Source organism: Nyctereutes procyonoides, unplaced genomic scaffold (genome assembly GCF_905146905.1).
Source record: "Nyctereutes procyonoides isolate TBG_1078 unplaced genomic scaffold, NYPRO_anot_genome, whole genome shotgun sequence".
Taxonomy (NCBI): Eukaryota; Metazoa; Chordata; class Mammalia; order Carnivora; family Canidae; genus Nyctereutes; species Nyctereutes procyonoides.
Genome location: NW_026575020.1, coordinates 4067539 through 4094531, shown reverse-complemented (window position 1 = coordinate 4094531; position 26993 = coordinate 4067539). Strand labels below are relative to the sequence as shown.

The following is a 26993-nucleotide window of genomic DNA, read 5'->3' as shown; positions in this document are numbered from 1 at the left end:
GAGAGAGAGAGAGAGAGAGAGAGAGAGAGAGAGAGAGGCAGAGACACAGGCAGAGGGAGAAGCAGGCTCCATGCACCGGGAGCCCGACGTGGGATTCGATCCCGGGTCTCCAGGATCATGCCCTGGGCCAAAGGCAGGCGCCAAACCGCTGCGCCACCCAGGGATCCCCCATATGTGGAATTTAAGAAACAAAATAAATCAAAGAAGAAAGAGAGGAACAAAAAATTGGATTTAAAAAAAAGATTTTATTTATTTATTCATGAGAAACACACACAGAGAGGCAGAGACATAGACAGAGGGAGAAGCAGGTTCCTTGCAGAGAGCACAATGTGGGACTTGATCCCTGGACCAGGATCCCTGGACCCTGAGCTGAAGGTAGATGCTCAACTGCTGAGCCACCCAGGTGTCCCCCAAAAATCAGATTTTTAACTATAGAGAACAAACTGGTGGTTATCAGAGGGGAAAGGAGAGAGGATGTGTGAAATAGGTGAAGGGGATTAAGAGTACAGTTATTGTGATGAGCATTGAGTATTGTGTAGAATTATTGAATCCCTATATTGTATACTTGAAACTAATATAACACGGTACATTAATTATCTGAAATTCAAAAATTAACAGATTAAAAAAGAAAGAACTTTGATCTGATAAACATTTAGGGCAAGTAAGGAAATATTTTATTCAAGGATGGGAAACATCCTAGGTTTAGATTAAGATTTGTCTTTAATAAGTAAAAAGGAACAATTAATAGTACAGGTGCTGATGTGAGAAAGTGCCAGGTAAAGACAGAGTTTCCAAGTAGAGCTGTTCAAGAATGGACATACCTAGAACATAGGGACTTCTACCACTGGAATGTTGAAGAGTCTAGATGACCATTTTCTAGGTATGTTGTAAGAGAGATCTCTCCACAGTGAGGGTTGGATTCAATAAGCTATAAGATCCCTTCTGGGGCAGCCCTGGTGGCACAGCGGTTTAGCGCCTCCTGCAGCCTGGGTTGTGATCCTGGAGACCCGGGATTGAGTCCCACGTCGGGCTTCCTGCATGGAGCCTGCTTCTTCTTCTGCCTGTGCCTCTCTCTCTCTCTCTCTCTGTCTCTATGAGGAAATAAATAAAATCTTAAAAAAAAAATCCCTTCTGACTTTAAGATTTTACCTAGGAGTTTATGTTTCTGTAAATGTACTCTAAATTGTTTATCATATTCAAATATAGTCCTATTTAACACTAGTATTTTAGTAGTTTAACAAAGAGTGATTTTTCAGAAAGCATAACCAAGCAGAAAAATGTAACATAGTCCCTGTCTGGAGTAGCCTCTGCTTGGAATGACTTCTATGATGGTTAATTTTCTGTGTCAGCTTGGTTGTGTCATGGTATCTGGTAGTTTGGCCAAACAGTAATCTAGATGTTGTGGTGAAGGTATTTTGTAGATGTAATTGGCACTTAAAATCAGCTGACTTTAAGGAAAAAAGGCTTGTAATGCCTCTATAATGCCTGAGTAATGCTGGTGGGCTTCCTCCAATCAGTTGAAGGTTGTAGGAGAAAAAAAAATATTGGAGGTTTCTCAGAAAATAAAGAATTCTGTCTCAGGCCTGGTACAGAAATCTCACAAGAGTCTTCTACTGACTGCAGACCTGCTGGACCCCCCTATCAGAGCCAATTCGTAAAAATAAATCTGAGTGCCAATTATGTACTAGACACGGTAATAAGCACTTTACGTAATTTCCCCCCTAATCTTTTTACCAACTCTTTATACTAAGGAAACTGAGGATTAGAGGGGTTAGGTAATTTCCTCAAGATTGTAAAATTCTACTTATCTTTCAAGACACAGATCCAACATCACTTCCCTTTGAAGTTCTCCCTAACCACCATGTCCTCCAGGCTCCTCTCTGCTTTCTTGGCATCCAGTACATTTCTCTTTGTTACATAACACTGATCACGATGTGTTTACCTGCAAGTTCCCTCTTCAGACCACAAGCTCTTCCCAAGGTAGGGATTTGCCTTTGGAAACCTCAGCACCTAGTACAATGCCCACTCCCCGAAGACCCTCTGTGAATGCTATCAGTAATATCACTGTCCACCTGGGGGCAGCATACCCAGCAAAAGGCCCCCTTATGCCGGAGTTTTCTTTTTCTTTTTCTTTTCTTTTTCTTTCTTTCTTTTTTTTTTTTATGTTAGTCAGAGAGAGAGAGAGAGAGAGAGAGGCAGAGACACAGGCAGAGGGAGAAGCAGGCTCCATGCACCGGGAGCCTGATGTGGGATTCGATCCCTGATCTGCAGGATCGCGCCCTGGGCCAAAGGCAGGCGCCAAACCGCTGCGCCACCCAGGGACCCCCGGAGTTTTCAACTATGGAAGGACAGCCACTAAAATCAAACCCCAAAGTGAAAGGAAAGGTCCACACATGCCTGTTTACTACCCCCTGGAAGCCAGGATCCACTGTGCCAACATTTTGCTTCATCCCCTTGGGATTCAGTTGAAGACTCAGTACCCATTGCTGACATTGGCTGGGCTGCCCTTGGGGATGCTGGGGCTGTCCCAGGGCTTTTGCACCTTTGAGCTCAAAGACTCAGTGAGGGAGCTGATGGAATGAAAACCCAGAAGGGGAAGAAGGGGTCAACTGCAAGAGTTCTATTAAAGGAGATTTTTCTGGAATAAGGCTGTATCCCCATGAGGTGAAAGGGGAGGAGGAAAATTCTGCACTAGGGTGAATTAACCTTGCTCCTAACGAGTGGGTAAAGAGAAAGCCCAGGCAACCTCATTCACAAGCCCCTTGCCTCCAACCCTTCTCTTAGATGTTCTGCTCTTCCCATATCACTTTCAAGGGTAGGGTAAGCTAGGGCTGGGGACAGGTGAGGTGCTTCTATATAGGTGTGTCTTACCTGAGCTCAGCAGAGAGGTGTAGATCGACTTAAGGCTCTGTCTGAAGTACAGACAGAGAAGTCACAAAGGGTCTCTGTAGATACTCTCCTACTTCTATTACTTGGTTCTATGAGGAGGCAGAAGGTATGTCTTGGGCAGTAGTGACGGTGGTCCTGGGGGCAGAAGGGAAGGGGAAGGAAGAGCATCCACTCATGCCAGAGCACTTTGAGAGAGGTGGAATAGGTGAAGGAATGAGAGAATGGCAGGGTATTGCCGATGACTTAAATACTGAGCAAACAGATGAGAAAAGAAAAGGTAAGGGAGGCATCTGGAATCATTTATCCAAAGAAAATAAAAATATTTTCATAGGCTTCACTGACATGTAAGAAGTGACATGTCCAAGATTACATAAAATTCCCAGTTCTATATGCACTACCTCCTCGAAGCTAAAGGAATTACTGATGGAAGGTGAGATTGAGAGGCATTTATGAGGATATCCCTTCAGGGAGGAAGATGAGGTAGAAGAGAAAGAGGGAGAACAGCCACGAAAGAGGGATGCTCTGGCTTATTCTCTCAGGGAGAGCCATCTAAACATAGTCATCTTTCCATTTGGACCCGGGGCTCTAGGAGGTCCCTGCAAGCCTCTTTCTCCAGGCAAAACTGGGACACTTATTGTACCTCTATCTCACTTTTAGTTCTGTACCGAGGAGGAGGGAAGGACACAGAATGAGACAAATGATTCAACCCCAGGGGAAGATCCCCAAGGGGAGACAGATCCCAACGGAGGTGAGGTAGATGGTGAGTGAATCAACACATGTTACTGAGTATATATTATGTACCAGCCCAAGACCATACAGGATGTGTGGACCCTGTTTTGCATGTGAGCACATTTATTGTAGGAAAGGATGTAGGGAAGAATGGGGGAGAGGTCACTAAAGAAAAGGAAGGAGGGAGTGAAGAAAGAAAGAGAAGAAGAGGAAAGAAAGGCATAATTGTTGATGTTTAGTAACCCACATTCTAGCTATAGCAAAAGGACAATTGGCTAAAAAAACTCAGTGACAAGTGAGCAGTTCCCAGAAAGAAGTTAAAAAGAGTGTTATGGAGATTGTAGGAGGACCCGGGATAAAGGAGTTGGGCTAGGGTGGGTTTCTTCTTCTTCTTCTTCTTTTTTATAAGGGAGAGGGGATTCTAAGGTGGGTGAATTTAAAATTTTTTTTTATAAGTAGGCTCCACACTCAATATGGGGCTTGAACTCACAATCCTGAGATCAAGAATCATATGTTCTCAGTCAGTAGACTGAGCCAGCCAGGTGCCCCCCCCTTTTTTTAAATTTATTTTTTATTTTTTATTTTTTTTTAAGATTTTATTTTATTTAATCATGAGAGATACAGAGCAGAAGAGAGAGAGACAGAGACACAGGCAGAGGGAGAAGCAGGCTTCATGCAGGGAGCCCGATGTGGGATTCGATCCCGGGTCTCCAGGATCGCGCCCTGGGCCAAAGGCAGGCGCCCAACCGCTGCACCACCCAGGGATCCCCAGCCAGGTGCCCCTTGATGGACCAGGCTGGCTTGGCTGGCCTGGAGGAGACTCTTTCTTTGAGAGAGAGAGAGAGAGAGAGAGAGAGAGAGAGAGAGAGAGAATGAATGTGTGTGCACACGAGGTGGCGGGAGAAGCAGAGGGAGAGGGAGAGGGAGAGGGAGAGGGAGAATCTTAGGCAGGCTCCACTCCCAGAGCTTGTGGAGCCTGACGTGAAGCTCAGTCTCATGACCCTGAGATCATGACCTGAGCTGAAATTGAGTCAGATGCCTGATTGAACTACCCAAGTGCCCACTGGAGGAGACTTGCTCATGGGACCCCACTGGTCCCTGAGCTCCATGGGAGCCCGTCTGGGCCTGATAGCCTTGAAGAACCAGGGTAGTCCTGCATCCAGGAAGGTCTGGTGTCCCCAAGGTTCTTGGGAGCCCATCAGTCCCAGTCCTTACATATCCAGGCTGGTCCTGGGAGTCTTCATGGGTAGGGTAGTCCTGAGGTCCCAGGGGTTCTGGAAACCCTTGGCAACCAGGGGAACCAGGAGGTCCAATTCCATCCTACACCTGGGAGGAGAGGCAAGAGGGGTGGAGGTGAACCACAGAGCTGGCAGTGTATATTTTGGGGGTGGGGGACTCTTGTAGGGGAAAGACAATGGGGCCAAGCCAGAAGCTGTGATGGGAGTAGAATGTGTGCATGGGAAAGTGCCCATGGCCCTCAGATTATTTAGGGAAATTCGAGATATCCTGGGAATGGGACATTAATTGAGTCACCCATAAAATCATTAATTCTGGGTTCAAGGGCCGATTCTAGTACTTGGGTACATATATAGAGATTGTCTCAGGAGGAATCTGGGTTCACAGTTTGAGATTCCTGTTGCCAACTTTACCCTACCCCATGATTCCAAGGACCCTCAATTAGGCTTCTGCCCAAAGATCACTATCATTTCTCATTCATCTACCACTTATCCATTACTCACTCCATCCACCTACCATCCAGCCAGTCCCATCCACCACTTAAACCCTCCCACCCACTCACCATCTACCCATTTTTCCACCCACTGTCTACTTACCACTCACCTCCCCCCACCCATAAACCATTCACCCCTTACTTCTGACTTCTCCTTTCAAAGGTAAGGCCAGTGATTGCTGGGGACCCTGGAGGACTAGGAGTCCCTGGGTCCCCATAGGCCCCTTTCACCAGGAAAGCCAGGAGTCCAGTGCTGGGGTACTCTTCTCTCCTTGCTCTCCCTGTTGGGACAGAAGGGCATGTGGTAGAGGTGGAAGTGGGGATGGCAGAGTAGCTTTTCTTTTTTTAAAATATTTTATTTATTCATGAGAGAGAGAGAGAGAGAGAGAGAGGCAGAGACATAGGCAGAGGGAGAAGCAGGCTTCATTCAAGGAGCTGGATGTGGGACTTGATCTTCAGACCCCAGGATCACCCCCCCCCCAAGCTGAAGGCAAACATTCAACTACTGAGCCGCCCAGGCATCCCCAGAGTAGCTTTTCTATCTCACTCCAGCTCCTCAATCTTCCTTCTCTTCCCCTATTTCCCCCTGCCCCCTGCCATCCCAGAAGGTCCCAAAGTTCCTGAAATTCCCACCCAGATAGGCAGGGGAATTACCTGACATTCAGGGGACCCAACAGGACAGACACACTTAGCAAGTGTGACAGGAGCAGGGTTGGATCTCCTTGGAACATAGATTAAAACAAGGCTGGCTCTTAGATTACCAGGTTCAACCTCCTCATGTACAAATGGGGAAGCTGAGGCCCAGAGAGAGCTATAACTGCAGGTGACAGCAATGGGACAGCAAGCTGGCCTGGAGGATGTGGTGAGAATGCCAGTATGATTTCTAATTTGGTAGGGAATGAGGTCACCTAGACCTGTCATTTTCTACCCAGTTCTGAAATTGGCAGAAATCCCAATTTCTTGAGAGGTGTGATGTTGTGATAAGAAATACATATTTGGTCTTTCTTTGATCCTGGCATAGAGCTAAAACTCTTGGAATTTCCTAAGCCAAGAAGCTCTAAAGGTGTTTTTTTGTTATGAAAATGAAGTGACTTTCTCTGTAGGTTCTCATACAGCCCTATTAGGCTGGGCTGCCATTAGCCCTCCTTTACAACTGAGCGTATTTAAGGATACGAGGGAGCCAAAGTCACTTGGCCAAAGTCACAGAGCTAGTAAATGTCAAATCCAGGTTTTAGTGCAGGCATTTTGGTTCCAGATTATTTTTAAAAAGATTTTATTTATTTATTTATTCATGAGACACACAGAGAGAGGCAGAGACATAGGCAGAGGGAGAAGCAAGATCCCTGTGGGTAGCCTGATGTGGGACTCGATTCCAGGACCTCGATTTCAGGATCATACCCTGAACTGAAGGCAGATGCTCATCTACTGAGCCACCTAGGCATCCCTGGCTCCAGGTTCTTAATCTCACTCACTTGGCTGGTCATGACTAATGACCAACCCTGGGCACTTACTATGTAGCAGGCACCATTGCAAGTTTTTTACACAGATTCATTCATGTAATCATTATAGCCACTCTGTATAATGGTCACTTAATGTGAAAGATGACGATACTGAGGCATAGAGAGGTGTGCTAACTTATACTAAACCTACTGCCAAGAATCCAGTCCAGCCAGGCTACTTGAGAGCCAGCATTCTTTAAAAAAATTAAAAAAAAAAAGTTTTTTCTTAAAAAAGTTAAAGTAGGGCAGCCTGGGCGGCTCAGCGGTTTAGCGCCGCCTTCAGCCCAGGGCCTGATCCTGGAGATCCAGGATCCAGTCCCACGTCAGAATCCCTGCATGGAGCCTGCTTCTCCCTCTGCCTATGTCTCTCTGTCTCTCTGTCTCTCGTGAATAAATAAATAAAATCTTAAAAAAAAAGTTAAAGTAATAAAAGTAAAGTACATACAGAATGGTGCAGAAATAAGAAATGTTTAGCTCAATGAATGTTCATATGGTAAATATACCATGTAACTAAATAAAAACATCACCTGTACCCCATGAGGCCCTTTTTAAGTGACTACTTCTACCACTCATCCCAAAAGTAACTCTATCCTGATTTCTAAAACCATAGATGAGTTTTGCCTGTTTTTGAATTCTATGTAAATGGAATCCTACAGTAGTAATCTTTTTTGCTCAATCTATAATTTCTCGATGTTGTTGGTATAGCAATATTTATTAAACTATAGGTTTATTAATTCTACTATTGATCCCAGTGTTTGGCTATTCTGAATAGTGCTGCTATGAACACTCATATATGTGTTTTGGAATACACACATGCACACACACACACATTTCTAATGGGTATATATCTCAGGGTGGAGTTGTTGGTTGTTTCCAGGCAGTTGCACACATTTGTTTTCTTACTGGCATTATATGAAAGTTCCCTTACTCCACACTACCAGTATTTAAACTTTTTTAAAGAAGATTTTATTTATTTATTCATGAGAAATATAGAGATAGAGAGAGAAGGAGGTTCCCCACAGGGAACCCGATGCAGGACACGATCCCAAGACCCTGGGATCATGACCCGAGCTGAAGGCAGACGCTCAACCACTGAGCCACCAGGTGCCCAGTATTTAAAATTTTTATCAATCTGGTGGACATAAAGTGATATCTCAGAATGTTTTTCCATATCTATTTGTTAAATGAGGTAAAAGCAAGCACTCTGTAAGCTTGTCATCACAACCCTATGAGGTAGGTATGGTATCATTCCAATTTTGCAGACGAGGAATGGAGGTCCCTTTTCTCTTTCCTCTCTTGCAGTCCACTCACCTTTCCTGGAGGTCCCTTCCCCACTTTTCCTCAGTGGGGTTGGGATGCCTGGTTACCACCAAGTTTGGGAGGCACCTCCAACCAGGATGTTCTCCTGGGTAAGAAAAAGAGGAAGACTTGGCTGAAGTGGACAGGGGTGGGGAGGACAGAAAGGATGAGACAGAAAAATTGGAGTGAGGAGATTCTGGCTCTTGGCATGGGATGAGGGGGCTGGAAGAGAGGTCTCGGAATATAGAGGAGGCATGACTGGGAAAATTTGTGAACTCCTAGTGCTGGTGTGGAAAGAGAAGCTGTGTAGCCAGGGAATAAGAGCCCACATGTATCTGGATGTTGGGGGTTTCTCTGGACCCCAGGGCCTCTTTCTTGGGTTTTGCTAAATCTGAGGATTCCTCTGTGGGGCCTTTCTAAGCTTAGAGCCATTTTTAGGGTGGGTTTAACAGTCCCTTGGTAGAGTCTCTTTGGAGCTTGCTTTCTTTCTTTCTTTCTTTCTTTCTTTCTTTCTTTCTTTCTTTCTTTCTTCTTTCTTTCTTTCTTTCAATTTTATTTATTCATGAGAGACACACAGAGAGAGGCAGAGACACAGGCACAGGGAGAAGCAGGTGCCATGCAGGAAACCTGACGTGGGACTCGATCCCGGAACTCCGGGATCACTCCCTGAGCCAAAGGCAGACACTCAACTGCTGAGCCACCCAGGCGTCCTATCTCTGGAGTTTTCTAAAGGTAAGTAGTACTCTGTTCTCCAGGGTTGGGGTAGTAGGAGACAGGCCCTAGAGGTCCTCCAGGGAATGTGGGTGAAGAACATGGGGTCTACTCTGATTCTGGGCTTTTTATCTATCAGGCCAAGAGGTATCCTGGCAAGCAGGTACCCTGCTCTTCCACTCAACAACTGTCAGGGGAGGCAGGGCAAATAATTTCCCCTTCTTAACATTTGTCACTCTCCTCCCAGACTCCCCTCTGCATCTGTACTTTTGCAAGTGTCATCTGCATAGATTCTCCCAGGGTGTACTTCCTTCTCCTCCCACCCCCACCTTCCTTGAGCCCTTAGCCCATTGCTCACTGGTAATGCTCCGGCAGCAGAGGCAGAGTGGCTCAGGGCATAAGTCTGTAGCAGGTAGTAAATATATTTAGTTAAATTCTTGGCTCTAAAAAAAAAAAGTCTTGGCTCTATTAGTTAACTAGCTGTATGGCCTTGAGTGAACCTTGTCACCTTTCTAGGCAGTGACAGAACTCTCAGAGGACCTAACATCATTCACTTGGCTTGTCTTTGGCCAATGAGAAAGAGATTCCATGGGTGCCAATTGGCTTAGAAACAGTGCAAACTCTGGAGTGTTGGGAGTCATGCTGGCATGGGTTTAGGACCATGCAAAAAGCTTTCAAAGGTTCTAGATTCCCAGACTGCCCAAGCTGGAAGGGGGTTCACAATTCAATGAGTCCCCCTCCCCCCCATTTACAGATAGTAAAATTGAAGCCAAGGAAGGGGAAGTGGCCACAAAGCTGGCAAGTAGCAGAGCTGGTTGGCCTAGAGATATGAAACTGGATCCCGGCCAGCCCAACTGCAGATGGGCTCTCCTCTCCTCTCTGCATCCTCTGTCTGGGTGTTCATTTCTGGTGCCACATATCCTGATGGAAGGATACAGCTCTAGCCTCTGAGCCAGACTTCCCTTTGCACTGTGGGGTCTCTAAGGAGATCCTATCTCTCCTGATCTGTTCTCTCCAAGTATGGGGCCCTGGTGCACAAGGAGGCAGCTGTATTGATGTGCCATTTCTCAGCCCACACCTGGAGCCACTGTGGAGGATACTCTACTTGGGGTCCAGGCATCAGCAGAATGGAGGGTGGTTGAGGCCCCCTACTCAATGCAGGCATAGTGGGAAGTCCAGGGATAGCCCTCATGAGATTGTTGTGAAGTACACGAGTGAAGCACTTAGGACCATATCCATCCAGCATATGGCCCGTGCTCATTAAGTGTTAACTTTCCTTATTATGTGTATTTTGCCTACTCTGTCAGACAAGAGTTTTTAGGGCAAGCCCACGAGGGCAGGACTATCAATTCTCTAAGAAGCCCAGACTGAACCCAGTAGAGGTTTGTTTATTTATTTATTATTTATTTATTTAAAGATTGTATTTATTTATTCATAGACACACAGAGAGAGAGAGAGAGAGGCAGAGACACAGGCAGAGGGAGAAGCAGGCTCCACGCAGGAAGCCCGACGCAGGACCCCATCCCAGGTCTCCAGGATCACACCCCAGGCCGCAGGCGGCGCCCAACCGCCATGCCACCGGGGCTGCCCCCCAATAGAGGTTTAAAACTGAACCAAGAAGGGAGCTAATTAGACTCTAAGCAACAAGCCCATGAGGGTGTGAGCTGGAAGAAGCGGCTGGGGAGTGGAGACTTTTCTCACTTCTCCATCAGGAGCATCTTCCTGGCGTCCTGGGTGCCCAGGGGCTTAGGGACAGACAAGGGAGCCAGGGGGAGGCAGAGATTCTTTCTCTTTTTCCTTTTTTTTAAAGTTGATTTTTTAGTAACCCAGCATGGGGCTGGAACTCCCAACCCCGAGGTCAAGAGTCACATGCTTTTCCCATTGAGCCAGCCTGGTGCCCCACACAGGTTCCTTTTCTGGTAGAGCCTTGGGCTGGAAAAGATGACGGGGGAGGAGGGCCACGTTTCTGCCTCTGGGGACTCTAGGAGGTGCTCTCAGTCCTCAAGGGGGCAGCGATCAGGTGAAGAAAACCAATGAGCATCATCTGCATCCCATTTCTCCGGTTCCAGAGTCCTTTCTTATCCATTATCTCATCTTCTCTTGCAGTCATCCTGTGGGGTAATCCAATTCCACCCATGGAATCACTCTCTTTTAAAATTTTATTTTTAGGGATGCCTGGGTGGCTCTGGTTGAGCATCTCCTTCAGCCCAGGGCATGATCCTGGAGTCCCAGGATCGAGTCCCACATTGGGCTCCCTGTGGGAAGCCTGCTTCTCTCCCTTCCGTGCTCTGCCTCTCTCTCTCTCTGTGTGTGTCTCTGATGAATGAATAAATAAACTCTTTAAAAATTAAAAAAAATTATTATATGCTTTTAGGGTTAAATTTTTAAAGTTATATCTTTGTTTCAAGAGCATATAAAAACCACTGAAGAACTGAATTCAGAATTTTGGTGTTTTTTTTCCTCCTTTTTAAAATAGAGGATGAAATGACCTTTCAAGACATTAAGTGGGTATCCAAGGTCACACAGCTCTTAAGAGGCTGTGCTGCACCTTGAACCCAGGTCCTCTGACTCCAAATCCTATGCCTTTTATGTAGCCTCTCCTGGACACCAGTATGCCCAGGCAGGACACTAAACTCGGTCCTCTGAGGGTCTCCAGTCTGCTGGGGGGAACACAGGTCCTGGCACTGGGAGCTCTCCAGCTCTGCGGAGAACTATATTTTCCAGCAGGGTAGGGTAGGAAGGAGTAAATGCTAAGTGCCCACTGTAGGCTGGGGGATTTGCACAAGCTACTTTCTTTCTCTCCCCTTCTCACCTTCTTTCTTTATCACAAAGCCCCATTTTCCAGGTAAAGAGAGTGAAGCTCAGAGAAACTTGTTTCAGGTTCCCCAGTGAGTCCAGTGGCAAAGGTGGGATTAGCATCCAGGTGGACCTGATGCTAGTACCTGTGCTTTTTCCTCTAAGCATGGAAGATGGTTGGTTCATAAGTCACCTTCCCCATGAAGTCTTCCCATGCCTTGGATGTAGAACTGATTACTTGTGCCTCTGGGTCCCCACAATGCCCTATATGGCACCTCCCAGGGCACCTGCACACTTCTTAGATTCATTTTATTTTTGTATGCCTCTTTCCCCTCAGTAGGCAGTGAGCTTCTTGAAGACAGAGAGTGATCTTGGCCCTCTCTGTGTCCTTAGTATGTAGCACAAGGCCTGCATACAATCAGTGTCCAGTAAATATGTGTTGCATGAATGGTGGGGTGCTTGGATGGCCTACTTATTTCTGTTTTCCTGCTTCATTGAGATTATCCCAGACAGTGATGTTGGGGGACAGATGGGCACCAGCAGATGGATGAAGGATACTGGGGTAGAGGTCTGGGTACCTGTCTTATCTGGAACCTTTCCCGAATTTCCCACACTCACCTGCACTCATGCTCCGCCTCCAGGTTCTTTGTCTTCAGCCCAACATCTCCTGGCACTCCTTCCTCCATGTCTCAGCACCTGTAGCTCTCCTAGGTTTGCTGTCTATGAGGCAAGTCTGGCATTGGTATCAGAATCATCCTTTCTGGTCCTGTTTTACTCTCACAAGAGCTTCAAGAGGCAGGATAGACAGAGACGACCTACCTCTATTTTATGGTTCAGGACATTCAAGCTCCAAGGAGCGGTGTCCAAGTTCATACAATAAGCTGATGGCAGAACTGGGTTCAGTGATGATAGAGGGGGATAGGGCTGGGGGAAGTTTTCTGAATCAGGAACAGGCTGGGCTTTCCACAGGGATATGAGGAATCTGGTTCTGGCTCTGTTTGCCCTGCTCCAAGATGGAGAGACCCCAGTACGTCTCTGAGACAGCAGGGAGAGAATCCCAGAATCTTGTTACTGGTCAGAACTCTTCAGACCTTCTGCAGTCTCGATGATTGCCAGTAGGTGCCGTCAGTTTGCAACTTTTTGGTTCTGTCCCTACAAGTTCAGCTAGCTGCCCTGCTCTTCCTCCTCTCACCTGGACAAGTCTACACTTGGAGAAAGTAGGAGAGGGCCTAATTACTGTGAGACTGAAAGACTGCTGCCCTGGGAGAGGAAGCTGGAAGCAGGAAAACGGTCTCTGATCTGCACTTTTGCTTGGCTGCCTTGCTGCTTTCTAGGCTAAGCCAAGCCAAGCCAAGTCAAGCCAAAAGAAAAAAAAAAAAATCCACAGTGGGTCACGGATTGTGCCCTGACAGGCACGCTTACCCTGAAACCAGCTCCAGGACAGAGAAACCTTTGTGGGGAAGGATGATGAGTACCTGGGGGCCGGAGAGAGATCCTAGGAGATGGATCCCTGCTCAAATGTTACTCTAGGGTCCCTCTGGATCCCAGCAGGACTGAGGCAAGAGTGGGGTAAACAGGTACCAATAGGATCTCATAGAGGGCCTAGCCAGCCGACATACTAGCCCAAATAGCAACGGCTGGCTGAATTAGAAAAAGGCATCCCTACCTCGAAATGCTTGACTGCCATCTGCTGGAAAGCTGTCATAACAGCTACACAAACCTACCATGACTACAAGAGAAATGGTGCCCCCTGGAGTTGTGCGATGCACAGTTTGCACACTGAGAGTGACAATCTCCCTAGCCAATCCTCCTCTGGGAGGGAGTCGGGCAGTAGAGGCAAACATCCAGGAAGTAAGAAGAGGCTGGGCACCTCCTTCTCCAGCTCAGTTGATTCAGTTCTCAGGAAGGCAGAATGGACCAGGACCCAGATGAGCCCTGAGGAGCCAGGGCGCGTGCTTCGCGGGTGGGTGGCTGGGGGAAGGAGTTGGAAGGGCAAGTGGGAAGAGAACCTAACTTCTTAGGGCCACCAGGCCCTTCTGGGTCCCTCGATAGGTGCTTGCTTTCCTTTCCCCACTTCACTCGACTTGGTCTCCAGTGGTTGGGACTGGAAGCACGAAGGAGGGTGGAAAGGACTCGGGCCAGGGAGACTGAATCCGCCGAACTAGCAGTCCGGGCTAGGAGGTCGCGTTCTTGGGGGTGGGGTGGGGGCGGGGCTGCAGCCGCCCCGGCGGGGTAGGGAAGGAATCCTCCAAGGTCGGGGGAGGGGGCCAAAGAACAGCCCCTTGGCGTCTCCTCTTCCTTTCCCTCCCCTCCCAGGCTCCGGTTCAGAGGCGCTTTCGGCGCCTGCCGCGGCTTCCAAACTGCGCCGCTTCCTTCTGCGGCAGAAAAGGACTTTCAGATGTTATAGCGGCGGCGGCCGCGGCGGCGGCGGCGGCGACTCAGGACAGCGCCCCCTCCCCCTAACGGCCGCCTCTCCCTCTCCCCCCCGGCGCCCCCGCTCCCCCACCTCTGGGAAGGCGCTGGGGGTGTGGCCAGGGGCCGGTATAAAGTCCGGGGGAGCCGGTCCCCGGCAGCCGCTCAGCCCCCTGCCCCCCCGCCGCCCGCCGCCAGGGCCGGGCCGAGGATGCGGCGCAGCGCGTCGGCGGCCAGGCTCGCTCCCCTCCAGCCCGCTTGCTAACTTCCCTGGCTCGGTCCCTGTCCGCCAGCGGGGCCGCCCCGTCTCCCCGCGCCCTCCGGGTCGAGTCCTCCAGGAGCGCCGGGCGCTGTCGCCGCGTGTCCTGCCGCCAGTCTGAGCGCGGGCTCTCCCCTCCCGCGCCCGAGTCCGCGCCCGCGCCCGCGCCCCGTCCTAGCTCGGTCATGCTGCCCCTCTGCCTCGTGGCCGCGCTGCTGCTGGCCGCCGGGCCCGGGCCGAGCCTGGGCGACGAAGCCATCCACTGCCCGTCCTGCTCCGAGGAGAAGCTGGCGCGCTGCCGCCCCCCCGTGGGCTGCGAGGAGCTGGTGCGGGAGCCGGGCTGCGGCTGTTGCGCCACTTGCGCCCTGGGCAAGGGGATGCCCTGCGGGGTGTATACCCCTCGCTGCGGCTCGGGCCTGCGCTGCTACCCGCCCCGGGGGGTGGAGAAGCCCCTGCACACGCTGATGCACGGGCAAGGCGTGTGCATGGAGCTGTCGGAGATCGAAGCCATCCAGGAGAGCCTGCAGCCCTCTGGTAAGGTGCCCCTGTCCTTGCATGCCCTCTCTAGTGTTCTCCCCTCCTAGAAGCCCCTTCCCCATTCAGGCTGTCTGGGAAAGCCCTTGAAAATCTCCCGTGAATTAAAGAGAAGGCAGGTACTTGGCAGGGTGGACTGGCATGGGACAGGCTCACCCACTGAAACTGCTATTGAGTCCCTAGCAGCCTGTTGCCACCAGCAAGGAAGATTTTGTCCCAGCCTTCCATCTCAAACCTCCCAGAGGTGCCTATTTGGGAAGAGAGGGCTCAATGGTAGCCCCGGCTGATGGTGCACAATGGAACACTACCTGACCTGGTCCAGCCAGCAGCCTGCAAGTGAGCCGCTTAGGGTCAGATAACTAGAGGATGGGGATGGTGGTGGTGGTGGCTTTCTGTTCCTGATTCTGGAACTCCCCTCATCCTGGCCACAGGTGAAACCCCAGGGGTTTAAGAACCCAGGACTTGGCCTTTTGACATTGAGGTGTGGCCGAGTGGGACATGCCGATCAGAGGGGCTTTGGTGGTGAGGGGCATCGACACTGCCCCTCCCCAAAGCCCCTGGGTAGCTCACCTTGCTGTTTGAGAGGCACTGGGGAGACAGAGGTCTCTCTGTCAGGCCTGGGCGCCTCATCCTGCCCTGGTATACACAGGCACCCCGTTCCTCTTTCCTGGCAGGTGTCGTCTGAGGTGGCAGAAGAGAAGCAAGTCTTGGCTCCTGGCCCAGCGCTATAGAAACCTAACGGGTGTGGGATAGGGAGTAAAGAAAGGAGAGAGAGGAAGAGGGGGAGGTGGGAGAGGGGGCAGGGGAGAGACGAGGGAGAGGGAGAGGGAGAGGGAGAGGGAGAGGGAGAGGGAGAGGGAGAGGGAGAGGGAGAGGTTTAGAAGGCCCTTTGCCCTAAACTCATTCTTACACTTTCTCTTTTTCCATTTCTCAGTGAGCCTCTCAGATTCTCCTTAGAATCGCTCTCAGTCTTTTCATACTTTCTTATTCTTTTGTTATTTCCTGCTGTGTCTCTCAATCTCTAGTTTCACTACCAGCATTCCGGAGCTCTCCTTTCCTCAGTGTCTTCGGCCTGTTATCAGTTTCTCTTTCTCTTGTTCCCTTTCTGCTTTTGTGGTCCCACTTCTCTCACTTTCTCTTCAGCCCCTTTCTGTGGCTCTTTTTCTCCACGTCTCTGTCATTGTTTCTCTTTCTGCCTTTGTTCCTGTCTTTCTCTGTTACTTTTGGAATCTCTCTCTCTGTCAGCCTTTCTGAATTTCTGAATTTCTCTCTCTGTCAGCCTTTCTGCCTGTTTCTTGTTCCCTCTCTGACTCTGTTTTGCTCTCCCTGTGCCTCTGTCTGTGTCTGTCTCTTTTCCTGGGGCTTGAAGCTTCCATTGTTGCAGTCCGGATGCTGGGACTCTGGCCCCAAGCTTCCTGCCCTGGGTCCCAGACCGTTCCACTTCCTCAATCCTCTGCAGCTTGTTAGCGGAGGAAAGCAGGATGCAGGGAAAACAGGAAGGACGTGGACCCCAGGGGTCTGGGCCTCAGGCCTCTCTGCCCTTCCTGTCCCTAGGCAGTGAGAGATGGGTCAGCAGAAAACATTCTAGGAGAAATGCCAGTCTGGCACCCGGCACATCTGGGAATCAGGGGGGCCGGAGGAGAGGGCATCTTGAGGGAGTAAGGCCCTGATCCTGGGGCACAGATGCCAGTGCCTGTGGGAGGGGAGGAGCACTGGTACCAGACCAGACTGGGAGTGAGGGCTGAGCCCTTGGGCTCCCTGAGTATCTCCATCCTCCACCGGCCAATGGGTATGTATCTGGCATCAGATTAGGATGAGTGCTAGCCTTCTCTCCCAGTATATGAACTCGGGGCAGAAGAGCCCTTAGAGGGTCTTAAGCACCCCTTCCTCCCTGGATGGGTAGGAGCACGTCATCCTATAGTGGAGAAAAATCTAATCCCCTAGGGGCTTTGGGGCTTTTTGGGTATGAAGTTTGTGATTGTCCCGTGTATATCATGTAAATCGGCCTTTATATCCTCTGGGATTACAGGGTCCAGATCTCTAACACCCACCTCTCCCTCCTTGCTTGTCCTCCACTCATGCAGGCTATGCAGAGGGAAAGGGCAAGCCTGCAGAATCCTGGGGGACCTAGGTACCTACTCGGCAAGCTGTGTCCATGCCTTCTCATCTCCTAGTCATCACAGAAGCATCCCCCACACCATGTGAAAGGTGTCCCCTAGAATTGTACAACAGCCCTGCAGGGTCTCTGGTGAGACAAGATGGCCAGAGGTCAGGGCTTATCCCCGCTATTCTTTCTAGCCTTCCACTGTGCCTCCTAGGTCCCAAGGCTTAGACTCCTCTTGCCTTGGGAATAGTTTGGCAGAGGGTATCCGGCTTCTCTTTCTGCCTTTTCCTCTTATAGCTAAACTTCAGCAGGTGACTGGGGGAGGGCAGCCAGTTGGCATGCCCCTTCCCTTGGCCTTGCTATGTCCAGCTGCCGACTGAAGGGTTTCCTCCTTCCATATTAAGCCTCTGCCCCCCTAACCTGCCCATACCCCTCCTGTCCCAGCTTTCTGAGCCAGAAAAGGTTGTGGATTAACACTGCTCAGGCCCCCAGAGGTGGGGGTGGGGTGGCACACATGCGTCAGAAGTCCACAATTCTGCATCAGTGGACTGACCCTTGACTCTTGGAATCTGGGGGAGTGGACAGTGGGAAGATCAGTGTTTGGACTGGGGAGCTCCTAAACTGTGCTCTTGGGTCTCTCTGGGACAGGGTTAGGGAACAGACAGACTGGGTTAATTTTTAGTCAACGCAGCAAATATTGTCCCCCTTACTTCAGTACTGGGAATCCAGTCATGTCATGGGAACAAGGCCTTCCCAGAAATTCTGTGCCTTGGGGGAGGCGGGGGGAGGAGCATGGCTGCTTAACATTTTTTCTTTAGTATTGGCAAAGCCAGAATTATTGGTGCCTCGGGTATCAGGAGTCTTTCCATTTAAAGACATAGGAGCTGCAGGGATAAGTCTGTCCTCCTTCCCCTCCACCCAGTCTACTGGCATTTTCTCATCTATGAAATGGAGATGACAATGGGACTTGCCTCACAGACTTGGGGTGTCTGGCATGGAGTAAGAGCTCTGTCAGTTGGAGCCATCATGAGGAGGGTGATGAAGAAGCTGAGGAGATTTCAGTTGACGCTTAAATCCTCCTCTGATGTTGGGACTTTGAGGGGCATTAGGGCAACTGAGCAAAGTAGGGGGAACATTCAAGGGAGTTGAGAGGGGTAGGGAGGAACTCAGTGCTTCTTGCTGTTGTAGACATGGAAAGGTCAGGCCAGCTTTCCTTCAGTCTGAGGCTGGCAGCATGGCACAATGGTGAGGGGGATGTCCTGTGACCCAGACCTTAAAGAACGGCCTGGGTACCTGGCATGAGTGATCTTTGTTTCTCTAGGCAGAGTCCAGGGGAAGAAAGAAAAGGCCTTTCTTGCAGGGCAGGGGGATGAGCCTCCAAATTGTGGCTGAAACACCTGTGTCTGGGTGGCTGGGACCACCCACCTCACAGCCTCACCCGAGGTGTCTTGAAGGGGACTGGGGTTGAGGAGGAATCATGGGGTTGAAATCAGGCTGCCAGGAAGAGGAAATCCTCTAGCTTTGACCATGAACTTTTCAGCCAGTGGTGCTTTTCTTTCTCTGGGCACCTTACCCTCAGTTGCTAGAGCAAAGACCAGGGTTTGCCTTTAGCTGCATGTTGTTGGCCTAACTCGGAGCAGGGGCTGGAGGAGATGATCTGGCTTATGTGGAAGCCCCACCCCCTAAATAAGCCTTTTGGAAGTCAGAAAGCCAGATCTTTCAGGGGCTAGGTCTGACTCTGGGGGGACCCACAGGGACTGGGGTCTTTCCAGAGGCGCCCCCCTGGGTGAGCAGTACCAGGTGGCTGGAATTCCTGAGTAAGCAGGGAAGTAGCAAGTATTTAGCCAGTTTTGGAGATGGGTAGGTTAACATTTTCAGAGGCCCAAAGCTGCGACCCTCACCCTCCCAAACCCAGAGCCTGGGGGTGGATCCTGGGGTGGATCCTTAGTCTGCCTGTTAAGCAAGGCTGGGCAAGGAAAAGTTACAGATTAAATGGAAAGTCAACAAGTTATGGTGCAGGCAGTGTGCCCTGCCCTGGGTCTGTGTCTCTCCCTGGGGCAGGGTCAGAGTGCCTGAGTGCATGTGGGTGTGCATGTGGGGACCAGTGTGTGCCTGGACACGTGATTGTTTGTATATGTTTGTGGTTCTTGAGTCCTGGCCTGTCTGTGTCTGAGTGGGCAGATATGGGTATATAGTCTGTGTACCTATGTCTCCATGAGAGTAAGTAAGCAGCTATTCTCTCTATCTGGTGTATTCTTCTCGAAAGCTTAGACATGAGTCAGGGACAGACCGGGACCAGATCTGGAGAGTGGCAGAACAGCTGGGAGTTGGCATGCTTGGTGTTAATGAAGGATCGAACTCTTCCGTGGAGTGCCCTTTTGGTGGGGTGAAGCAGTCTGGCCTCAGGCAAGAGGGGTCCAAGTATGGCATTGATGAGTATCTGGACTCAAATATGTGTGTTTTGGAGGCTTGTAGGATTCTTCAGTTCTTCAAAAAATAAAAAAGGAAGCTTGCCTAACAACAACAAAAAAAAGTGGGGAAACCAAGGAGGGGGAGGCCGGGCATGCTGCCTGCTTAGCTTTCCCCAGATAATCCCCTCAGTGTGTCATGGGGCCCTACCCACACAAGAGTATAAACTATGCTTCCAGACTTGCCCTGTGTCCCATGCAGCTCCAGGTTTCAGTGAGCCAACCCAGTTGTCCTTTTTTTTTTTTAATATTTTATTTATTTAAGAGAGAGAGAAAGAGAATGTGCATGCAAGCAGAAGGAGAGGGAGAGAGAGAACCCCAAGCAGACTATGTGCTCAGTGCAGAGCCTGACTTGGGGCTTGATCTCACAACCCTGAGATCATGACCTGAGCCAAAACCAAAAGCTGGACATTCAACCAACTGAGCCACCCAGGCGCCCTCTCCTTGTCCTCCTTAATGATACCTCCTGAATTAAGAGATAAACATTCTATATATCCATTAATAAACCCCCAAGTGTTAGTCATTTGTGAACTTCAACTCTTAGAAACTCAATGTTGGAAAGCCTAGTTGCAGTTAAATTTCTACTCCAGATCTCTTTAGGTTCTTGAGCCCTTTACCACCCTGCTGGGTCACACTTCCAGGATGGGAGGTTCTCTACTTCCGATTGCTAGAAAACTCATCTTTCTCAAACCTAAGAACATTCTGCCAACTTACCAAAGGAACAAGTGTCACTGGGAGAAGTAGTGCTTCCCTTTATGGCTGTGAAAGGAAAAGCAAACTCAAAGGAAAGACCAAAACTTTTCTCAGGTTTCAAGAGTGCCCCTCAAATTAGCATCATGGGCTGTGGCAAATGAGTCCTTTTGATCCCTTCCAGTCTTTTCTGGGTAGAATGGTGATGCTTTTGTTCATGTTTCAGCTTAGCCTCTGTTGTTCCAGGATTTAGCTCTAATTCCTTTAGGTCTTCCATTTCCTCTTCCTCTCCATTATCTACCTCCAGCCTACACCCCTGAAACCCTGTGACCTCATCCAAAAGTCTTATGGTATTGTGCAAGGTGGATGCAGGGGCAGAGGTCACTGGCCAGTTTGGGCCTTTTGGCCAGAAAGGTTCCTTGGAAGGGTCTACAGGGAAAAGCCTGGATCCTAGATATTTTCTCTGGTTCAGAGTGAGGGTTTGGGGTCCATATTTTTTTTTTTAAGATTTTATTTATTTTTTCACAAGACACAGAGAGAGAGAGACGGAGACATAGGCAGGGGGAGAAGCAGGCTCCCACGGGGAGCCTGATGCAGGACTCAATCCCAGGACCCCAGGATCACACCCTGAGCCAAAGGCAGATGCTCAGCCGCTGAGCCACCCAGGTGCCCCTGGCCCTTCTTCTTATGGCCACCATAACAATCCTAGTCTTCTGAAATTTACTCACATCTTTTGTCACAGCATTAGGAGGTCTTGCTATAGTGCTTTCTCCTTTATTGACCCGTAAGAACTTGATGTTGTCAATGAGACTGAAGTACCCTCCAGACTGTCCTTCTTGGGATGTTAAATATGCAAAAGGATAGATTATATCTATCTGCTCCATTTATTCCTTACCTTTGGTTCTTCTTTCTAAACCAGCCCTCTACTCATGACAACACCTTCTTCCCATCCTTGGTGACTCAATTTTATAAATAACCTTTGGTATGGAATCTTGACAAAGACTTTCTGAAAGTCTAGATTTCTCCTTGCCTGGTTTTCCTGTATCTACTTGCTTCCCCCCACACCACCAGAACTAGGAGAATAAAAAGAGAACTAACCCCCCAACTAACTTTGGCTAGACGGAAAAATACCATTTGACCCAGAGGCAGCTCTGGGACTCCTGCCATGCATGGAGGAACCTGCTAACTCCTCAGGAAAAAAAAATCCTGACGCAAACCAGATGTAACCTTCTGTCTGGCTGCCAACATCTGGAATGCTGGCAGGGGCTTTGCATTCAGGCCGGCAGGGAGCTGCCAAGCCCAAGCATTTTAGAGGTGACTCTGATCTGCAGAGAGGTCTTGCAATCTCTTTCTCCAGCTCAGTCCTGTATTCTGGTTTTTGCTGCCTGAAGGTTTGGAGCAGTGGTTACAATTCTGGGACTTCTAGATTGGGTTGTTCTTGAGTTCAGATATAATCTTCAGGAAATCCCAGGGAGAGTGCACAAGTCCAGCCTCACTACCCCCATCTCCAGTTCCCCAGTGCCCTGGCTCTGGACAATAGACATGGACTTTGAATGGGGTCTAAGATCCAAGGATGGGAGATGTTGAGGTGGGGGAATTGAAGGAAGGTGTGAGGATATTTTCAGTTCTGTGGCCACACAGTGTGTTACACACACACACACACACACACACACACACCACACACACACACAACGGATGCCTGCATGCAGGCATACACACCCACTTGCACTCCTTCTCTCCTGTTCAGCTAATGGGGAGAGCCTTTTGGGCCAGATTTCTCATCACTCATGGAAACTCTGATTTTGGCCATGTGGAAGAGGGGCAGCAGAGCCAACAGATCTGGGGATCCCCTGGTTGGCTCAGCCAGATGCTGAAAAGAGCAGGAAAGGAGACAGGAAGAGAGAGCAGATGGAGTGGGGATGGTAGGAGGACCTGAATGGAGGAGGGTGCGAGATCTGGTGGGGAGGCCCCTGCCTGCCTTAGACCTCCCTGCAGGGCCCAGGGGACTCTCCTGCTGTCTGCGCAGCTGCAGCTGATGACTCATCTGAGGGCTGGACTGGGTGGGGTGAGGGACAAGGCAAAGACTTTAAGAGGAATATTCTCCTGAGGAAATCTCAGGAGAGTGGGGAGGAAAGGAGGGTGTTGCTTTCATCCCCCCCACCCTAAGGTCCCCTGTTCTCTCCCAGAGCCAGGGTAGAGAGAATCCCCAAGAAGAAAGCAGGTGGGGAGGCTGGGTTGGTATGTTGCCCTGTCTTTTCCCAGTGCTGACCTCTCTCCCATCTCGGCCTGACTGCAGACAAGGATGAGGGTGACCACCCCAACAACAGCTTCAGTCCCTGTAGCGCCCATGACCGCCGGTGCCTGCAGAAGCACTTTGCCAAAATTCGAGACCGCAGCACCAGTGGGGGAAGATGAAGGTCATCGGGGTGCCTCGGGAGGAAGCTCGGCCTGTGGTGAGGACTTCTGACCTACAAATGCACCTGTGCACAGTCACAACCCACCCTCCCCACACTAGATCTGGACTATGATCATTCAGCAAACATTCTTTGGATGCCTACTGTGTGTAAGACATACCTGGTATACATCCCCAGGACCCAGAGAATCCTCATTTCTTCCTTGATATTCCTTTCCTGGTCATCAGTCATATACACTGATATAGTTGAAGTGATTGTTAAGTACTGAAATATTTCTGTACTCGTTTGTAAATAGTAAACACCAAGCCACCTGGTGTTTCTTAGCCCTTCTCTTGGCTTCTCCATACAGAGTCTTTCAGTAACTAAAGGGTTAATGCTGGCCGTAGCAGGGGGCCTGAGACCCTGCCCCAGCATCTGGCTAATGTCCTTTCTGATGGATGGTTCTAATGGATCCCGCCTGGGTTCCATAAGTTAATTGTATGATGTCAGCTATCCCTTCAGCTTGGAAGTCACTCCATTCCCAACCATCTCCATAGGTTTCCACAACCCCGTTCCCCCACAAAGTCCCTTCCATTCACACCCCTCCTTTTTGGAAGCTCTTTGGCCCAATATTCTCTCTGCAATGTCCTGCTCTGCCCACCAGGGTCCCCTGAATCTACTGGGGCCTGCCCAGCCTCTCGGCTTTCAGTCTTGACCTGACCCCTAGCTTTGGTCTTCCTGCTTCTCTCCTTTCTGCTAAGCAGTTTCATTCTCCCTTCCTTCAGCCCCAGGGCTCCTGCCAGAGTGAGCTGCACCGGGCCCTGGAGCGTCTGGCTGCCTCACAGAGCCGCACCCACGAGGACCTCTACATCATCCCCATCCCCAACTGCGACCGCAATGGCAACTTCCACCCGAAGCAGGTGGGTCTTCATCCCTGCCTGTCCTGGCCTTAGCTCTTGGGGCATTACTTGTCTCTCCAAAGGGTAGTCCAGGATGGAGATCTCAAGTAGAGAAGAGACCTCTCAACCCAAACCTAACCCCTGGAACCCTCCCCCAGCCTTAAAGCCTCAGTTTATTTTGCCCACCACACTCATTTTGGAGATGAGGAAACTGAGGCCCAAAGTCACAGAGTGAGTTAATGGCAGACCAGCTATCCTGCCTCCCTATCCAGGGCTATTTCCATCACCTCTGGATTCACCATTTAGCACTCCTGCTAACCTCTCTACCTCCCAGCACTCTCTCATTCCCTGTACTGTACTCCATCCTATGAGTAGTTCTTTGCCATAGAATGTTTCTAGTTTCATTTGGAGATAAAAGGTCTCAGTCATAAAGGGTCAAGGAGGAAACTCAGCCCAGCCCTTCCACCAAGCTGAGTAACCAAACCACGTGGGGTACAGCCAGGATGGAGGTGAAGTCAGATCTGACAGCTGGGGATGGGAGCTTGGGATGGGAGCTCTGGATGGAAGCAGAAGAAGGAGTGGAGTAGGAGAGAAAACGTGAATGCAGAAACTTCCATACCCATGCAACATGGGTTCCTCTGATAAGCCCCCCAGGAGGCTAGGATGTTCGGCAAGGTTGGCCTGCCTCAGACCATCTCTGACCCATGAGGGGAGGGCTCACTTGGAGGAGTGGCACATCTGGGCAGAGACTTGTGCTGGGTGTGGCCTGGGGAGTCCTGGCTTGGGTCTTTCTCCAGCTCCTGGTGGGCCTAGACACATATATTCTCCCACTCCATGCTCTATTGACAGATCCACAAAGTGGGCTGCCACTCGACCAGTAGAGGCCTTGATAGGAGAAGGGCTGCCCCCAAGTCTGCAAATCCCAGGATGGCATGAGAGGTTATGGGTGGTGTGCAATGAGTGGAGGACCAGAAAGGGCCCCCCAAACCAGTGCCAAACATACCTGCAAGCTTTATCCCAACACCAATTTCATCCTTGTCCTATTTAAAAAAGATTTTATTTATTTATTTGAGAGACAGACAGAGAGAGAGTGCAGTGAGCTGGGGAGGGGTAGAGGGGGAGGGAGAGAGAATCTCAAGCAGACTCTCTGCTGAGCGGGGAGCCGCATGTAGGGCTCAATGGATCTCACAACTCTGAGATCATCACCTGAGCCAAAACCATGAGTTGGGTGCTCAGCCAACTGAGCCACGCAGGCACCCCTTCTTGTTCTAATTCTTAAAAACTTTTTTCCTGGGGTACCTGAGTGGCTTAGTCAGTTAAACATCTGCCTTAGCCTCAGGTCATGATCCCAGGGTCCTGAGATGGAGCCCTACATCAGGCTTCCTGCTCAGTGAGGAGTCTGCTTCTCCTTCTGCTGTTACCCCTGCTTGTGCTCTCTCTCTCTATCAAATAAATAAATAAAATCCTTTAAAAACACTTTTTTTACTCATTAAAAAAATTAATAGATTTTATGTTCTAGAGCAGTTTTAGATTTACAGAAAAGTTGAGTAGAAAATACAGGATTCCCATCTACTTCCTCACCCCTAGGTTTCCATGTTAACATCTTGCATTAGCATGGTACATATGGTACTACAAATTAAAGCACTAATAGTGATACATTATTAACTAAAGTCCACAGTTTATATTAGGGTTCACTCTTTGTGTTGTACAGGTCTATGTGTTTTCTTCCTTCAATTTTTATCCCACTGAAAGTTCTGACACTTGAGCCCTTTATCACTAGACCAGTGCTGACCTCTGAGACAACCTTTACTTTTTGGCCAAGATCTCTCTATTCTATGAGCTCAGAGGGTCTGTGCTCATGAAAGAGCCTCTGCCCTCACAGGCCATCTTGGATCAACTATCTGACGTGGGCTGGGCTGGGATTGGGGCAGGCTGCCTGGGAACTGACCTCTCACACCCTTGTCTTGGCAGTGTCACCCGGCCTTAGATGGGCAGCGCGGCAAATGCTGGTGTGTGGACCGGAAGACAGGAGTGAAGCTTCCAGGGGGCCTGGAGCCAAAAGGGGAGCTGGACTGCCACCAGTTGGCTGACAGCTTCCGCGAGTGAGCCCTGCCAGGAGGCAGGGGGCTCAATGCCCCCTGCCGTCCCCATCCCCTAGAGGCTACAGAGCTGACCTGGAGCCTGGGTCTGAGTCCTGGCTCTGTCTCTGGCCTAGAAGTTTCCCTTTCTGTGTGTATGTGTGTGTGTATGTGTGTGTGCACGCACGCATGGGTGTGCCCTTGGGGTGAGCCAAAGCCTAGGGTGTCTTCTTTGGTCTTAGATAGCCTGAGACGTCTGAGAGTGGCAATGGGGAGCCCTGGTATGTCTCCAAATTGATCGTGGACTCATTCATTCATTCATTCATCCATTCATCCAGCCGTTCTAAAACATTTATTGACAACATACTACATGCCAGCTCTGGTTTTTTTAGCCCTGGGGGCTCTTATTCTGACTTTCTCTGATTTGGGCATCTGGGGTCATTTCTTATAAGCTGAGCACAAGTTTGTGGGGGAAGAGAAGTCTCTTTTCCAAAATCAGAGGAGGAAAGTAGTCATGTACCTTGACTGTTGTACCTTGTACCATTGTCATTCCCCTCAATTTAGTCAGAGGTTGGAGGCCATAGGGAAAGTGTGGAGTGGCAGATGATTCAATGGACAGGAGTCCCAGACTCACTCCCAAACTCAAGCCTGCCAGGCTCCCCTTCTTCTCTTCCCTAGGTCCCTTCAGTGGGAAGGACCTATAGAGACAAGCCCACCTTTGGGTCTGGTGTGCCATCTGCTTGGTTGCCTGGCAGCCCAGGCCCTGGTGTGGGGGAGGGAAGAGGGCTAGAAGAAGTCATACAGGACAGAGGGCTGGGGAGCAGGGGCCCATCTCTGATTAGGAAGAAAGAATGCACAGTTGGACTGCATGTGCCTGATGGAGAAGAGGACACACATGCTGGGGGGTAAAGGATTTGCCTGGGGTCCTGCATCCTTCCCTGTTTGTGGTCATAGCCACGAAGTCATCAGGATGACTCCATCCTTCCAGTGGTTCACTGCCTGTGGCTTTGCCTCCCATCCTATACCTCCCTACTACCCTCCAGGCATTTCTGGTTTGACTGGATAGAAGGAGACTTAGGGACCTACCAGTTGGCCATGATGTCTTTTTTTTTTTTTTAACAAAACAGAACAAAACAAAACAAAAAAACCTAGACAATTGTGTTTTGTTGATTTATTTATAATTAGAGACAGGGATGCACCAGGGGTGGAAAAAGGGGGTCATCATGTGGTCCCCAGAACTGTCCTACACGCTAAGAGAATTGCAAAGAGTCAACCAATTCACCCTCCCCTTCCCTGCAGCCTCTTCCTAGGGGGCTTCCTTGTCCCCAAAGTCATACTGTTTGTGTTCAAATAATGGCTTCTGAAGGAAGGTAAGCAAGGACAGTCCTGGTGGTTCATAGTTATTTCTGGGATCATCTGGTGTGTGAAGCTGGGGTATCTCCTAGGGCATCAGGCAGATTGGATTTACATCTGAACTTGATGTATTTGGTGGAGGAGGTACTTC

General features: G+C 49.8%; 1 protein-coding gene and 1 long non-coding RNA gene across 2 annotated transcripts; one reads left to right on the top strand and one right to left on the bottom strand.

The window, feature by feature from the left end:
- Positions 1-10323: 10323 nt before the first annotated feature.
- On the bottom strand, positions 10324-15562 carry LOC129509128 (uncharacterized). The gene is made up of 4 exons (XR_008664274.1): positions 15428-15562; positions 12472-12687; positions 12271-12372; positions 10324-10967 (listed from the first exon to the last, which is right to left on the bottom strand). It is a non-coding gene; the product is annotated as an uncharacterized LOC129509128 (long non-coding RNA).
- IGFBP4 (insulin like growth factor binding protein 4) lies at positions 13960-26605 on the top strand. Its single transcript, XM_055324550.1, is given in 5 exon segments — positions 13960-14857; positions 22416-22526; positions 22529-22572; positions 23298-23432; positions 25383-26605. Coding segments are annotated over 5 exon segments (774 nt in total). The 5' UTR covers positions 13960-14508; the 3' UTR covers positions 25518-26605.
- Positions 26606-26993: the final 388 nt, after the last annotated feature.